This window comes from Saccostrea cucullata, unplaced genomic scaffold (genome assembly GCF_032062105.1).
Source record: "Saccostrea cucullata isolate Sc308-1 unplaced genomic scaffold, CSIRO_AGI_Scuc_v1 ctg38, whole genome shotgun sequence".
NCBI lineage: Eukaryota > Metazoa > Mollusca > Bivalvia > Ostreida > Ostreidae > Saccostrea > Saccostrea cuccullata.
In genome coordinates, this window is record NW_026937075.1 from 707,198 (window position 1) to 724,989 (window position 17,792).

Consider the following 17,792-nt stretch of genomic DNA (forward strand, 5'->3'; position numbering starts at 1 on the left):
TGTTATGATATGCTTAGAAACCTAACAACATTAACACAAATCTGTCTGAACTTCAAGGTGCCTCAGCAGAAAAAGAAATGTGTTGAATGTAGTAATTCTGCATTAACGTATTAAAGAACTACGAACTCTAACTCTTAATTCCCGCCTATAGAATATCGACAGTCTCGTTTAAAGTCATCATTTCGTTACTTATGGTCGATACAAAGACCTTGTCAGCAAATACAATTTATCATCGAGTCAAATGCTGACTGACGTTTTCCATACTAATTGTTAGTCCATTATTTATACACTGAATTGACGACGGAATTTTCCGTAATTTCATGATCATGACAAGGAGCACACGGCGGGTTTGACCGGTCAGCAGGGAATGCTCACTCCTCCATGGCACCTGATCCCACCTCTGATGTTTTGGAGATCCGTGTTTGCTCTGCTCCTATTTTATATTGTTTTATGGGCTTTGATATTGAATACTGTTTGTTATCTTCACATCTTTCTGTTATCGTCGTGTTGTATCCTTACAATAAGCAAATGAACATTTATTTTCTCATTCAGAAATAACCGAAATCCTTCCGACAAATTGTTAAACAATTAACGTAGGATTTAGGCGTAATATATAAATATTTATTATTCCATTTAATGAACAAACAAGAAAATAAAGATCTTTGAACAATGAAAAAAATCAGGTCATTAGAATGAAAATGATATGACCTGTACAAGAATACAAGAAATCAATTAAAGTGAATTGACTCTGGATTCTGATTTTCAGAAGAAGCAACATGGCGGAGGACATCCTTCTTCGTTATTATCCCCAGTAAACTCCTGTAAGAGAAGAAAAAAATCATTAAATGTTGGCATTACACTGTAGGTAAATAGAGTTTACAAAAAAATATATTTCAAGAGCATGAGACAATAAACTCACGGGATTATGTACAGAGGTTACATCACTTTCGAAAAGTAGAACCGAGTGGAAATGTGATCCTAACATTCTAACACTAGTAAATATGATGATGTATAATTTCTGAAGTATTCTTTGCAGCTATAAATATTATAGCTTAAGTGGCATCCTTATCAGATAAAGAAATGGACCTACCCTTTGTGTGTAACCAGAGTTTGTCTGAGTCCAAGTTTTCTAAACATTTCTACAACTATTTCCATGGGAGTTTGGTCTGCAATTGTCACTGGGGACTAAAGAATGTAAAAAAAAAACCTTTTCATTATTTAAATTTTGGCTCTAGGACACAGCGCTTAGACACAAATGTAAGAAAAAGGTAACGGATAAGGATCAAGTTTATTAATCCATTAAGAAAATAGGATCCCTGAATAGTAAAATACACAGACTTCTGGAAACATCAGAGCTGGATAAGGTTTCTAGGAGGAGTAAAACGTACCTGTCATAAATATTTAATAAAGAAAAAAAAAATCTAAAACAGTGAGCTAAGTTTTGTCACCCTGAAGCTGATCTTCAGTTACTCCAGTTTTCGATTCGATTTTAACGCATTTCTTTGATTATACTGGAACAATAGCTGATATAGTTAAAATCCGTTATAATGCAAATGGTTGGTATGACAAACTTATATTAAATTTTATAAGAAATCTCACGGTGGATTAAAAAAAAATCTGTTTCAATTTATTTAATTGAATTTGTATGAACAAAACTCAAATATTCACTGTATTTTCTATTTACCAGATCTAAGATTTTTCTAAGTTTCAGTGGAGTAGGACTTGTAGGATTGTCAGGAACTCGACCTGTAGGATTGTCAGGAACTCGAGTTGTAAAGTACACAGTTGAATGACTCATAACGCCATCTTGCTTCTTCAGAGCATTAGCTGCAATACAAACGTTATCACTTTGGACATATACATGTAGTCAGCTGCAATACTTGTATTTAAGGATAATTATTACTAATATTATCAGTTTTCATATGAATTGCATCAAGTTCATGCATTTACCTTTTCGGTTTATTTATTAAATGTTTCAAATGTATTGTTATGATTAACAATGTAATAAGTGTCTGTATAAACTGTGGACGCCAACAGCACCGATTGAAAACCGCATGATAGCTGGATATATAGTTTGTTGGCATGGACAGGTAATATCAAAGATATAAATACAAAAAAGATGTGCTAATAACGGGGCGCAATCAGTACCCATGGGAATTCCAATAGATTGATGGAAGACCTTGTCTCCAAAAAAAAAAAACACACACACACACACACATATATATATATATATATATATATATATATATATATATATATATATATATATATATATATATAAAAACAATCAAAAAAAAAACATATATACCGGTATATTGTCAATCAGAAACTCAAGCACCTTTTTAATATCAATTTCAAAATACTCGTGTGTTCAATCAGAATATTTTGTTAACAAAATAATTTTTCACATGACCAATGACAAGGTATGTGAATTCACGATTTCCATTTTTACTGAAAAAGCAGCTGTCAATTTGATGTCAAAAAAGTAGGACTTAAATTCATCGTGGGAATAGTTGTATATAAAAAGTCGTAACTGTTTATTGATGTTGACTTTTGGTGAAATTTTGTGATTTAAAATTTTCGAAAAGTTCCTTGTTGCTTTTTAAGATACATTGTACATATTCAACTGAATATATTGTTGCACAGTACTCCTGAAGTTTATTTATCCTTCAACGCTATTAATATTTTTGTGAGGAGTAAAGAAAGAGGATAGATAGAACATTAACTGGAACCCGCTTTTTATCTTTCTTTGTTAAGATTTTTATGAAGTTTCAGAATACAAATATAGGTAGGGTAATTTTAATTCATTATGGTTGTTGGAAATATAAAAAATACTCAAAACTAACATTCGATTTGAATCATTTCCTCCTTAGAATTGGGAAATATTTGAATGAGAAGTACTTACATATCGCTAGGCTGAGATCCCGTCTCAGAACAAAGCCCAAGAGATACTGGGATTCCTGAGATACAACCACCGGGAACCCATTGTGAGACGTGGTACTTAACAAATGCTCTGTTAATAAACAATTGTATTAATGTATAAAATACGTAATAGTAGATAGTAATTAATCAAACATGAAAAATAAATTCATTTAAGTTTGTTATGGTTAACCATCTATTTATCATGCACATATTATTTGTTATGATGTTGTTCTCAGAGCAACTACGAAAACTAACATTAATTTTCATAAAGTAAGTATGTACAATATCTACTTAACGCTTACTTTTCATAAAAAGCAAAAAAACATACTGCACATTTCTGTATTTACTTACCCACTTCCGTCACAGTCATTGAATCTTGTGTTATTACGCTTAAAGGGGCGTCATTTTCACTGCAAGTCAATTATTTTACAATGTATTAAAAACAAATAATAACAAAGTTTTATACCCTAAGAGCTAAATGTCTTTTCTTTCTATATATATCTGTTCATAATAGCAATCTTTTTAGTGACCGTTGAGAGAAAGAGAGACAGAGAAAGATTTATGATCGCAGATAAGAGCTTCCAGGCAGCAAACAGAGAAGAACTTTTAAAATTTTTACATAATCATTTGCGAAAAAAATTGTAATGAGTGAAGGTTTCCCAGAATGCTAGAGGCAAATAGCAAGGGTATCATCAAAATGAAATAATAAGCTGAGCTGAAGTGTCTAGAAACTTGTTAATCATGTGACCCACAGGTATATTTTTACAGCTTCAATAGAGCACCGATGTTAATTTTAAGAGTAACCATATAGGTAGTTCATTGACTACCATATGATTGAAGGTTTGTCACATTTCTTAAGCTAGTTTTGTATTCCTTGATGTTTGCTAGTGCCTGTGAGCGCCTTTCTAAGGCTTTCAATGAGGTAAACACCTTACTTGAGCAAAATTATGTCTCTATCTTCATTTAGATATTCTATTTCTTTAAGTAAGAAAAAGGGCCATTTTTGCCACTTAAATAATATTTGCATGCAAATCACATTAGTCCTCATGGAATTGGAAATTGCTTTTTATCGAACCACAATCCTTTACCTTAGAACTAACTATATGTACATGTAGTTCTGATCGCTAAACAATATCACGGCTGGAATAGGTAGAAATAATGCAAAAATGTTGTTAAGAAAAAGTTCAAGTCCCAGTGCCCCTTAAAGTTCCTGTAGAGGGTTACAGAGTTGTTTGGACTGCCCACTAATTAGTAAAAACAGATATTTATATAACTTACACCACTGATCCGTATCTCGCACACCTAGAAAATATTCGCAACAAGATACGTATATAAAATAATTAATTACAAACAAAATCAGATACAATTTTGAAATGCCAGAGTAACTGATACAAATTGTAATCATACCTTGGTCTCATGACATCTGAAGCTTGTGTTGTGAGCGTGAACTCCTCTTTGCTGTCAAGGAAGGGGTAACCATTGAGTTGTATGTGGGCATCATATCTAATTCGTCAAGGAATGAAACATATGGAGATAACGAACAGTATTGAAAATAAAAAAATCCATAAAACAATATAAAATAGGAGCAGAGCAAATACGGACCTCCAAAACATCGGAGGTGGGATCAGGTGCCATGGAGGAGTGAGCATCCCCTGGCGACCGGTCACATACGTCGTGTGCTCCTCGTCATTATCGGGAGATAACGGAAAATCCTTCTTCAATTCAGTGTATAAATAATGGAATAACAATAACAATTAGTATGAAAACGTCAGTCAGCATTTGACTCAATGATAAATTGTATTTGCTGATCATTGTATCGACCACAAAACTCACGAAATGATGACTTTAAACGAGACAGCTGAAATTCTTGTCTCATCAACTTGTCAATAATTTAACTCGATTTAGAAATTGTACATACGTGGAGCATGCTCTTGCGTATCGAATCAACTGAGATATATAAACTCCGTGTGCAGGTGATAAAGGTATTGCTGCATATGTAAGAGAAGTTGACGATTGAAAAATTCAAGTCATCACGTTTATCATTGAGCTTGGTTGTTAGATTACCAATAACGTCTTTTACAAGTAAAATACTCAAATATGAAACAAATGTGTCAGACTCTGTGGTATCTTTTATCTCAAGCTCACTAGGATATAAGAAATGGAAATTACCATTGTTAATTGACAATACGTCGTCGATATATCTAAACGTCGAGTTAAAAGCCACAGCAAGTGTTTTTTTTTTCTTTTCAAGCATAAGATTAACGTCTTTTTCAAGTAAAATTCTCAAATATGAAACAAATGTGTCAGACTCTGTGGTATCTTTTATCTCAAGCTCACTAGGATATAGGAAATGGAAATTACCATTGTTAATTGACAATACGTCGTCGATATATCTAAACGTCGAGTTAAAAGCCACCGCAAGTGTTTTTTTTCTTTTCAAGCATAAGATTTTGCACAAATTCTGCTTCATATGAATACAAAAATAGGTCAACTAATAACTGAGCGCAAGTGGTACCCATGGGAATTCCAATAGATTGTTGGAAGACCTGGTCTCCAAAAACCACATAGATATTGTCCATCAGAAAAAGCATTTTTTTGATGTCAACTTCAGAGTACTTGTTTGTGCAATCAGAATGTGTTTTTACAAAATAATTTTGCATATGACCAATGACAAGGTAAGAAAATTTACAAGTTCCATTTTTATTGAAAATGCAGCTGTCATGATATAAAAAAACCTGGAATTTAATTTATCGTAGGGAATGGTTGTGTACAAATTAAGTCGAAAAATTGTAAATTTTTAAGCCGTTGATTTTGGTGAAATCTTGTGATTACAAATTGTCCAAAAGTTCCTCGCAGGAAAAGACACGCATACATCATAAGAAAGAGAAAAGAATATTGTGTTTAGTTTGCAAACAGCTGTCCAAAACTAATGTTATATTTCCTTAAATATAAATACAAGCATTATCTTTATATGCATACATAAAATATTTATCTCTGCAATAATTTTTACTATACATATTGAGGAAGACACGTACATTAACGCCAGAGGAAGGAAATTCTACAAACTTGCAGATTAGTGACAATGAAATTTGACCTTACGCCAGACTGTATTTGCAAACAAGGTCATAGGACCGAGCACAAAATTAGCCGACTTATTTAAAATTGGCTTAGTGGTTATTGAGAAGAAATTTTAAAATGTGAACGGTTTACAGATGGATGGACAGTGGACAGACAGGCAGACGGACGACAGACAAAAAGTGATCAGAGAGCTCAATTCAGATTTTAGCTCAGGCGTCCTTAAAAGGGTAAAGATAGCAAACAGTGATCAATCTCATAAAACCTTCAAACAAAACACATCTATGTACAGGTAATGTATGTTCATGTAACCCTGAAAATTCCTGATATGAGATCAGGTGCTTAGAAGGGGTAAGCATTTTCTGTTGACCGGACATACACGTCATAGGCCCTAAGCATAGATCAGGTAGACGAAACATTCCGTAGTCAAATTAAGTACACAACGAAGGTCTTTCAATTGTTTTGAAACAAGTCTGGCAAAATGGAACCCAGTGATAGATTCTATTCGCTAAGGTTATTAAAACGAAAACCTTATCAAATGCTTATACCAACATATGCATGCGTATGAGTAGTTTGCCTCAATTTAAAAATAGATCATACTCATAGCATGCTTTTGAGTAAAATACAATAAACCCTATATGAGGATGTTTAAGTAATTTTCTTGTCAATGGATACATTCCTTCCTTTCCGAAAGCATCTCCTACCCACTTGCTGGTCATGGTAGCAACCATGAGAAGGACAATATACTGAAGTCCTCCTGTCAACTCAAACATGATCACCACTAGGGACACTAAACAAACATTAAAAGTATTATAAGTTTCTGCAGCAAGACGCCGAAAACAGCATGGCAACTTTCGTGCATTATATACAGCATCATTTGAATGTGAATTGAAAACTTACAATTCAGGATAAATAAATAGAATGGGTAATAACGATCATTAAGTTTTATTTTACCTGTCATCCGAGTGACCCCCCCTAAGGCGGCTGCTGCCCCTACCATGGCATAAAGGCCAGGGTTTATTCTACAAAACTGTTTTGATTGGCACATATTTTCAAAGAATGGACTGTCATGGTTTGCACTGAAATAACATGATGTGAATTAACATACATGTATTTCTAAAGTGATATCTTGACATGGGTTTAAAAGACGTATGAAAGCAATGTAAAATAAGAAAAAGCAAGTATTGGATAAGGTACTTATCACTTACACTACAATTTGTTCCACACCTATCCCAACCATTCTGCCCATGATAGCACCGACGGCCATACTAGGAATGAACAGTCCAGCTGGAATCTATATGAATACGTTTATGTCTTATTTCTATTGCAGAACTAATACAGCATCCTAAATTTATCAAAAATTACTTATATAGTTAAGTCATTTACAGTCATAGTGACTTTTTCTGGTTAAAAAAACAACATATGATGAATCTTATATATTACATGCTGATACTATCTCATATATGCAAAATAAATTTTCTGTCAAGAAAATTAAATATCTACCTTTATTCCAAAGGTAAATATAGTGATAATTCCTTTAAAAATGAGGGCTAGGGCCAGCATCCATAGAGCCTTATGTACACCATCTCCGATCTCTGTACTGGATGTCAAGATTTTGATGGATGTCTCGTTCAGCATATATGACCTATAGTTTCTCTTGTAGTCACTGAAATAAACAGACATGTGGCACATTTTCATATTTCAAAACAATTACGAAATTCTGACATTAAGAATACTCAAAAATGCGCTTTATCATTATCGTTTTTGCAGTGCAGTGAATACATTAATAGATTGAATATGGATCCATACAAATAAACACAAAGAAAGACATACGAGTGGATCTTTTTCATACCTAATTTCAAATACAGAGTTGACAGAGACATTTTTCCTTATACAAAACTAAAGAACAGGATAATTCTACAATTCCAATTTCAGTTACTCCTACCAGAGATCTGTATCGTCCTCAGGTCCACATTGTTTTACCAATATTTTGATCAACTCGCTAGTGTTCATTCTTAAAATAAGAAAGATAATTCATGAGTAATGATATGAAAAAAAAAAAAATTATCAATGAACAATTAATTTTTCATTAAGTAGCAAACATTGTCCTATAAGATGTAGATAGATGTTATTGTCTATAGTTGAATTTGTTGCACGCTTTTCTATTTTATAATTTTGTATATGAAGAAAGAGCCAATAAAAAAAGTAACAAGCCCATCTATCTTTTCAAAAAGATAAGCTTGTGAAAAGAAAATGATTTTTTTAATCTCAAAACTTCTAAGATATTGACAGTAATGAAGGAAAAACTTCAAGAGTACTGTGCAACAATATATTCAAGAAGTGGTGTGAATCAGATGTGTATACTCAAAAATTCCAAAGAACTTTTGGACAATTTGAAATCACAATATTTTACCAAAATCAACAGCTTCAAAACTTACGACTTTTCAAAAACATTGATTGTTCACACAAGTACTCCAAAGTTGACTTCAAAAAGATGCTTGAGTTTCTGATTGACAATAACTATGTGGTTTTTGGAGACGAGGTCTTCCAATATTCTATTGGAATTCCCATGGGTACCAATTGCGCTCTGTTTTTAGCAGACCTATTTTTATATTCATATGAAGCAGAATTTATAAAAAATCTTGTGCGTGAAGAGAAGAAAAAACTTGCTATGGCCTTCAACTCGACATTTAGATACATAGACGACGTATTGTCAATTAACAATGGTGATTTTCATTCCTATGTCGATACGATACATCCTGGTGAACTTGAGATAAAAGATACCACAGAGTCTGACACATCTGTTTCATACTTGGATATATTACTTGAAAAAGACGTTAATGGTAATCTAACAACCAAGCTCTATGATAAATGTGATGACTTTTAACTTTTCTATAGTTAACTTTCCTTACTTATGCAGCAATATACCTTCGTCACCTGCATACGCAGTTTATATCTCTCAGTTGATTCGATGTGCAAGAGAATGATTTACCTATGAACAATTTCTAAAACAAGGTAAATTATTGAAAAACAATTTGATGAAACAAGACCATCAGCAGTCTCGTTTAAAGTCATCATTTCGTAAGTTCAATGGTCGATACAATAACCTTGTCAGCAAATGTAATTTATCAACAAGTCAAATGCAGACTGACGTTTTCCATACTTATTGTTAGTCCATTATTTATACACTGAATTAACGACGGATTTTTCCGTTATTTCCCGATAATGACAAGGAACACACGGCGGGTGTGACTGGTCGGGAGGGGATGATTACTCCTCCATGGCACCTGATCCCACCTCTGATATTTTGGAGGTCCCTTTTTGCTCTGCTCCTATTTTCTATAGTTTTATGGACTTTGATATTGAATAATGTTCGCTATCCCTATATCCTTCATTGTAAATGAGTATAAAAACCGTATTTTTGGAGGAAAAAAAGGTCAAAACTCGTTTATCGAACTATAAAGAATTAGAAAATAAGAAAGCTTTGAGAAATCACAGGATTGAAACGAGGTAAAAAAATATAGAGAAGGTTTACCTTTATTTCGCATTGACAAAATAATGGTATTCAAAAAATATCAATGTACCTACACGTACTGACGTACCTACACGTACTGACCTTGTGTATTGGTTAGGATAACTCAGAAGTGCTGTTATTATTGTGACAACAAATATCTATAAAATAAAACATATAAACTGTACATATTATCAATGAATCAGACATGATGCTATAAGTGTAAATCATTGGTTCCTGGAAGTTTCCCTGTACTGTCATACGGAAGAGGAACAAAGTTAAATATAGAACATATAAATGTACTAACCTCTACTATTGGATAATTTCCTAATTTTGAAGTTTTTCTGTACCTACACCAAGCTATATTAGCTTTTATGAAAAAAGTTCCGTACAAACCCTACAAAATCCAATAAGAAAATCCATAATATTAAGGTAAGTCACTCGTCAGCTTTTTAGAAAAGTTCACGCAGAAGCTTTTACTTCAAAACTACTTATTAGAATTCAATTTTTATAACATATTTAAATTCAACAATGTTATTTTTTTTACATTCAATGAAAAAACTGCTCAAAAGTCTACAAAGAAGCAAGATTTATGAGGGACTATTTCTTTTGGTGGAAGGATATTTAGCAGAAAATTCTGCAAATCTGCACTTTTATAAAATGTAATGTAATGGAAATTTAGCCTCACATATTTTTGCTCAGAGAATATTTTCCATTTTGATATTGCTAAATATATGTAATATAGGTCTTCATTTATATTTTTAGACTAAGTTTTACACCTTCCCTCAACAAACTTTTCCAAAAAATGAAAATATATTAAAGAAGTCAAGATCAAATTTACACCATTTTTTGCCTGAAAATCACATATTTTGACAAATATTTCAAAATTAACATCACTGACCCCACCTTTTTCTTTCATTATTTTAAACTACTCGATACTTGTGACTGATCAACACTTAAGTCGTAAAAAGTTAGATATAAGAAAAATTTTTATTGCCTATTAAGTTTTTTAATACCCCAAATATGTTATTTTTTAGTGCAAAAAGGTCACACAATAATTTACGCGCATTAATTTGCAAGGTTTGTTTAATGATAAATATTATTCAAACTATTTTATGTAAAATAAGATAATATTTATTGCCATGCTTACATCTGATCAAATATAATAAGGGTTAAAGTAATTAACCAAAGAGATGAAATTTAAGTGCAAAAAGGTCAACTTAAATGTACGTAGATCAGTAGGATGCACACTGACCCCCCATTTTCTTTGCAATTTTGAGTTACACTTTATGAGTACTTATCCAAAATATACTTCTCAAAAAATCCTTGATATAACAAATTTCAGGAGTGACTTACCTTAATAGAGATTCAAGGTACTTAATATACTTTAGTTGTGAGGAAGAAAAAAAATCATACATGTATTAATTTCAAACCTTACCCCCAATACACCGATGAGTATAAAAGGGATCAACTCTGGCATATACCATGGGTTATTGTACTCCACATAAAACATGACTAGACTGTCACTCCCAAAGGGATTGAATGACCTAAGAACAAAAGCTGCAGCCATAGCGCAGAAGAAAGACCGCCACAATGTCTTCAGAGGGAAGTAGTAGCTCACCTTTGTAAAAACATGTGGACAAATGGAGTAAGTCAAATAAAAAAACTGAATTTTTAATCATACATTTTCTCTTTCTCTTTTTGATTATGTGCTTGTGGGTGTAGGATAAACAGGTATGTTATGATTAACAGCAGTATATTATAAATTTAATATCTTTCAGTAAAATGTAAAAAAAAATTGAGGTAAGCGGGTATTGGAGTTACCTCCTCCAGGCTGAACAATATTCCTCCTATGGGAGCCCCGAAAGCTACACTGACCCCAGCGGCTGACGCAGCTGATAAAATCTAAAAAAAATATATAAAATGAAAATATATTCTTTATCAATTAATTGACGATATACATTTACAAGTTATTTCTTGATTCATAATTACATGTATCAGAATGCTACATGTATGATCTGGAGGACGGTGTAATTTTCCAGTGTATTTGTATATGTGTATTCAATTTAAATACAAACTTTCATCATCCAAATAAGTATATTGCACATTGAATTTGAAAACAAATTAGCATTTTGAATACTAGAATTGAAAGACAATTATAATGTACTAGTACGCATATCAAGTAATGAGTAGATATTCGTTTGTTTAAGCTCACTTCTCTCCTTTTAGCTTCATTAGAACCATACTTCGGAAACAGATAAGAGAAGAATTTTCCACAACAGCAAGCTACATGAACATATGGTCCTTCCTTTCCCAAGCTAAGTCCTGCTGACACTGCCAACATCATACCCACAGACTTTGTCAGGAGGGTCCACACCCCGAGGTAATTCCGAATGATGAATCCACTCAATATTGTCTTAATCTAAGGATAAAAGGAGGAAATTTAGGTTTACTTCATATATCATATGAAAATAACGAGTGAGACTGTGTACACTATTTAAACATTTTAATTATTTCTGACCTCAGGAATACCAGATCCACATGCATACGGAGCAAACACCTTCACGAACATGGCAGCTAGAATTCCGAAAATTATGGCCCAAATAACATAGAACACATATGTAGTGACATAGGACCCAGCTCCCGATTCAGTACCTCCAAAGATCTCAAACCATGTCTTCCACTGACAAAGTAATAGAGAATTGTTAAACATTAATAAGAGTTCCTTCTTGGTAACGTATGCTATTTTCATATTGTAGTTATGATTTTGCTGAATACAAATTATTATGAGTGATTTTTTTTAATTTTACAAAGATGGAAGAAGATGTTTGCCTGGTATGGATTTTTTTATTGGTTGTGGTCTGGTGATAGTACCTGATGACAGGAATCCCCGGCTCCTCTCTGGTTAGTGGACCAGCAGCACTGCTCTCTGTCCAACCAGAAAGCTTCGACACAGATTCCCTCCTTCAGATCTGACATCCATGTGGCACCGATGTCAATAATACCAGCACAAAGACCTGCATAAATTACAAGTATTAAACTAAATGTACAGTTCACTCTCATTTCTTAAATACCCTATATGAATTTATTTATACAGATATAAAAAAAATTCATAGGGTGAAATCTTCTTAAATTCAAACTTCCTTGCACTTGAAGCAGTGACTTTGCAGGAAGAAACAGGAAAAACTGTGCTCCGTGACTGGTAAAGATCTTATATGCTATTCTTTTAAAGATCCTTATTACAAAATAAGTAAATGGAAATAAATCTAAACTATTTTATAATTATCATAAGTGTTGTCGTACTATATCACTTCCAAACTACCTACCTCGCTGGCTGGCACTAAGCATTTATGAGGATACACAGGAATCAAAAGAAACCATTACAAAAAAGACAGTCAATATAACTCCGTGACTGGTAATATGCTATTCTTTTATGATCCTTATTACAAAATAATAAATGGAAAAAAATCTAAACTATTTTATAATCATCATAAGTGTTGTCGTATTATATCACTTCCAAACTACCTACCTCGCTGGCCTAAGCCAACCAATCAAAAAAGACAGAAAATATAACTCGAGAGAACACAGACCCAGCCTGACCAGGCATCGTGAGCACTCTTTATCTTTTCCCAGATTCCGTCGTGTTTCTTTTTGATGATGTTCCGATGCCGCATGCGATCTCTAGCAATGTCCCGCAGCCAATCAATGGTGTGGAAATCGTCATATTCACCTATTTCTTGGGGCAGATCATCCAGTGAATCCGACAAGTTAGAAGAACCTTAAATCAATACATTGTGTATTCATAAATTGTCAAATAATCTTCTTTTTGTCATCAATCTTGAAAGTTCCTAGTCAAGTTTACTTGTTACAAAAAAAAATCAAATCAGGAAAAATGCAAAAGCAATATAAACAAGTAATCCAAAACTTCAATATATGTAGATCTGAAAAATTAAAGACTAAAAATACCAGTAAGTAAAATTAAACTTACGTTTAAATTACTAGTTTTTGGATTTTTGACAGGGTCTGTATAGTATTTTTTTCAAATTTGAAGATCCACAATGGGAAATATTCATGACAATTTAAATCTCAAAAGAGTTTTAACTATACACAAACGTTGGCTTACAATCCCAAAAAATCGAAATCTTAAAAAAAAAATTCAGACAAAATAGTTTCTTCTTTTCTTTTTGAAAATAACATATAGTAAGCATATTATTAAATTCACATTTCTTTCCTGAATAGCTCTACACAAAATCTTTATTTTAATATTTTTACATTTACGATTATAATAGATGCATGAAATATATGGAGATAAAGAATAGTATTCAGGCTCAGAAGTCCATTCCAACAGTAAAATTCAGGAGCAGAGCTAACAAGGACCTCCCAAATATCATATACGTGGGTCAGGTGCCATGGAGGAGTGAGAATACCCTGTCTGGTGTTCCTTGACATAATTGGGAAAAACGGAAAACAAACGTAAATAATTCAATGAATTGAATTATGAACTAACAACAAGCATAAAAAGACCTATCAGTATTTGACTCTATGATAGGTTATATTTGCTAACAAGGTCATTTTATCAACCAAAAAACCTTGCGACATGATTACTTCATACATGTATGAGACTGTTAATATACTGTTTATATGCTAATAATGACAAAGGATCAAAGAACTTCGTTTTATAATCATGCATATTCTTATTTCATATCAGATCTACACATACTCAGTAAATTTATATGAGAAATGAAATACAAACCTTGCATCCTTAAACCAGAGAATTTTATGAAAAGAATTTCCTTGTATCATTTTCATTTTTACAACAGGAAACTAAAGTAAGCTGGTTAGAAATTTGTCCAGGAATAATACCGCTCTGGTTGTTGGTTATGTATACCACTATATATATAGAAATTTGAACATATCTATTAGAACGTTGCCAAATAAGTTAAATATAGAATAGCTATTTTTGAATTATAAATAGGAGATATGATCCAAAGAATCAAAATTTTAGCTTATTATGCAATAAAACTTGACTACAAAGAATCCATGGTGAATTATAGACATAAAAAATGTTCAGTCTTGAATGCCTCTTGGAAGAATTGGTGTACATGTAAGCCATAATGTTTTACCTTAAAGATATGACATCTACTAGTATTAGTCATCAGCATTTTTCAATATTTGTACGATTCATACACTTATAACTAAAGGCCTTTGAGGAAAAAATAGAAAATGTGGAAATTGACTGGAAAAAACCCCAACAAAATCACCAATAAAGATGGATGCAACTTGTAGGTAAATAATTTAACCAATAAAATCAGTTACTGAGGATAATGCAGAAAGTATTTTGATAGCTCCTTATTTCTAAAAAATTAAATAACTCATGTCTTAAAATTCTTATTATGTTAAGAAACTGTAAACCTTTTATAATGTTCAAAAGTCTACTTTTCAGCAAACACCCATATTAATGAAATTTTGAATGAAAAAATAAATTTACACGGTGAAACTTGTTCATTATTACTAATTACAACATTATTTAAGTTGTTATTTTCAATTTCATTGAAAAAACTGTGTTTATATCATCTGTCCTTAAAAAGATATCTGTCAAAAAAACCAACATCTTATTGGTTTCCTATAGCTGTAAGTGGTGCTTAAAGGTTGTTCTGTTTCATTGATAGATATTCACAACTGGTGGAAGAAAGAATAAATATTCAAAAAATAGTTTGATCTCTGAAGCTTTATAAAAACAAAATAATATGTTATCCCAATACCATTTATCCTTCGTTTTCACTTAATCTGGGATTAATATAAATAAAATAAATACTTCAAGTACGTGTGCTTGCAGCCTTGCACTTTATATTCATGTTAATTTGCTTGAGGTATTATGGCCTTTGTAAAAGACTAGTTGATCCTCTTTAAAAATGTAAGAATTTATTTGAATAGATAATTCTATTTTCTTATTATAACCACCTATCATCTTTAAATTTTTATACTAAAACTTTCTCACTATATTTTCCTTCTTCATCTGTACTCTGGTAGTAACTGCCCTGATCTAAGAAAATAAAATTGTACAATCTATTCAAAAAAAATCTATATAAAAAAAAGTCTTAAGTTCGACATTCAAACATTAGATATAACGATTTACCAATTAATAATGTACATTTTCATTGCTAATAAATTACATTTATCCCATTGAACTTGAAATTTAGACAGATGCTGACACACCCGTGTCTTATTTGGGTATTTACTGGAGAAAGACCTTGATGATAAATTAGCAATTAAATTTTATGATAAACATTGTGACTTTGAACAACTTTTCTATCGTAAACTTTCTTCGTAGCAATATATATACCATTATCTTCTTTATATGGAGTTTTATGTCTCCACTTGATTAGAATGACTGACAATGTTCTACATTGAAACAACTTTGACACATAAGTTGGTGTTCCACAAATATAAGCAGTCTCATTAAAAATCAACATGCAGAGTCTATGGTTATATAATATACGTAAGACAATTTCGTTGAGAAATACAATCCATCTTTAAGTCGACTGTTGAGTGCATATGTATTTTTCGTGCAATTTGTTAGGTCACTATTTTCATACTACTTTGTTACCATTACCAGACCATGACAGGGGAACATGGCGGGTGTGACTGCTCTACATGGATGCTTACTTTCCTATATGGCACCCGATCCAACTTTGATGTTTTAGAAGCCCATTTTTGCTCTGCTCATAGTCTGTCTGTTTATTTAGTAGACTAATGAGCTTGATTATAGTGTTCGCTATCTGCATATATCAAATCAGTGATACAAATACGATGAAACATATGGAGAAACGTACAGTATTCAAGATCAAAAGTCCTTAAAACAATTCAAAATAGAAGCAGTGCAAACACGGACCCCCAGAACATCAGAGTGGGATCAGGTGCCATGGAGGAGTGAGCATCCCCTGCAGACCGGTCACACCCACCTTGTGCTCCTTGTCATAATCGAGAAGTAACGGGAAATCCGTCATCAATTTAGTGTATAAATAATGGGCTAACAATTATGAAAAACGTCAGTCAGCATTTGACTCAATGATAATTGTATTCTCTGCACAAGCAAGGGAAGTTGACGATAGAAAAGTTAAAATCATCACGTTTATCATAGAGCTTTGTTGTTTGATTACCATTAACGTCTTTTTTAAGTAAAATATCCAAATATGGAACAGATGTGTCAGACTCTGTGGTTTCTTTTATCTCAAGCTCACCAGGATACACTGTATATCGCATCGCAAGAATGGAAAATACGTATAATAATAAACTCAACAATTTATTTCTTTTTTTGAAGACAGTCTTCAAAAGATATGAAATCAATGACATTTTTAACTGTGGCACATAAAGATAATAAAAAATTCAAAATATATTGAGAAAAAGTTCTGTTGAATTCTCATACATGTAAAATGTTTTGGTGCAAAATTGTTGAAAATTTAGATGTTTTTTTTTTCTAAAGCCGAGTAAAACTTTCTTAGATATATTTCAAACGGTCTTTATTTCGAAAGCAAATATTGAGTTTATTTAAAAAAAAAAAAAATGTTCCCACATGAAAGTTATACTTACCAGCAATTTTGTCAATACTGATGCTGGATGTCTCATCAAGCAAATCTGATTTGTGTTCAGCTACAGAATTAAAGACATTACTGAGAACATTAGCAAACCGTGACAAGCTGGACAGGTCAGTCTTAATTTTCTGCTGCTGGTCAGTGGACGACATCAGAACTAGTCGTGTGGGTCCACACTGAGGGATAAACGATCGCAGGACCACGATACCTCGCTATTACAAGTATGACGCGTCATTTGCACTTTACTGTCCAGTCGGAGATACTTAAAACATTTTTAAAAGTTCTGTTAATCTTACAAAAGGGTATCAAGTATATGCTTCTACATCTTCCCATACTATCCATGAGTATTATACTATCTACAATTTATATGTACATGTATTTAATCAATAATATTATAGGTTCTGCCGAAAACCACAAAAATATTAATTTTAATTGAAGATTTCTTTAAAATAACTTTTTTTCATTTTTATAATGAAAGTGATCGTATTACAATTAAACTTGTATTTTTTTAGGAAACGTATTAACTTGTATTTTTTTAGTATTACGATTTACTTTATTTCCCTCTAGATAAGAAACGTTTCTATCATTTTCCTTTATCTATGAGCACATAATTCAAAAGTATAAAAAGCGTTGTTGCCTTTAATTTTTTATTTTCGCCTCTCCGTTATAATTTTTTTATATGTCTTCTCCGA

General features: G+C 32.3%; 1 protein-coding gene across 1 annotated transcript; it reads right to left on the minus strand.

Annotated features, from left to right (window-relative positions):
* Positions 1-599: 599 nt before the first annotated feature.
* On the minus strand, positions 600-14,385 carry LOC134247247 (H(+)/Cl(-) exchange transporter 3-like). Its single transcript, XM_062729614.1, has 20 exons — positions 14,262-14,385; positions 13,095-13,286; positions 12,383-12,564; positions 12,030-12,191; positions 11,724-11,930; positions 11,333-11,413; positions 10,947-11,129; positions 9,816-9,905; positions 9,614-9,669; positions 7,943-8,011; positions 7,501-7,663; positions 7,206-7,291; positions 6,952-7,076; positions 6,673-6,787; positions 4,330-4,425; positions 3,274-3,332; positions 2,906-3,013; positions 1,685-1,827; positions 1,091-1,185; positions 600-819 (listed from the first exon to the last, which is right to left on the minus strand). The coding sequence occupies exons 1-20, from the start codon at positions 14,266-14,268 to the stop codon at positions 729-731; spliced, it is 2,310 nt and encodes a 769-aa protein (XP_062585598.1). The 5' UTR covers positions 14,269-14,385; the 3' UTR covers positions 600-728.
* Positions 14,386-17,792: the final 3,407 nt, after the last annotated feature.

Bases quoted from the DNA above. Each gene is read 5' to 3' on its own strand.
- LOC134247247 (XM_062729614.1), bottom strand. The intron at 12,192-12,382 runs GTACTATCACCA...TTACTTTGTCAG, and splicing joins CCGGGGATTCCTGTCATCAG to TGGAAGACATGGTTTGAGAT. The intron at 11,414-11,723 runs GTGAGCTTAAAC...TATTTTTTTTAG, and splicing joins ATGAAGCTAAAAGGAGAGAA to ATTTTATCAGCTGCGTCAGC.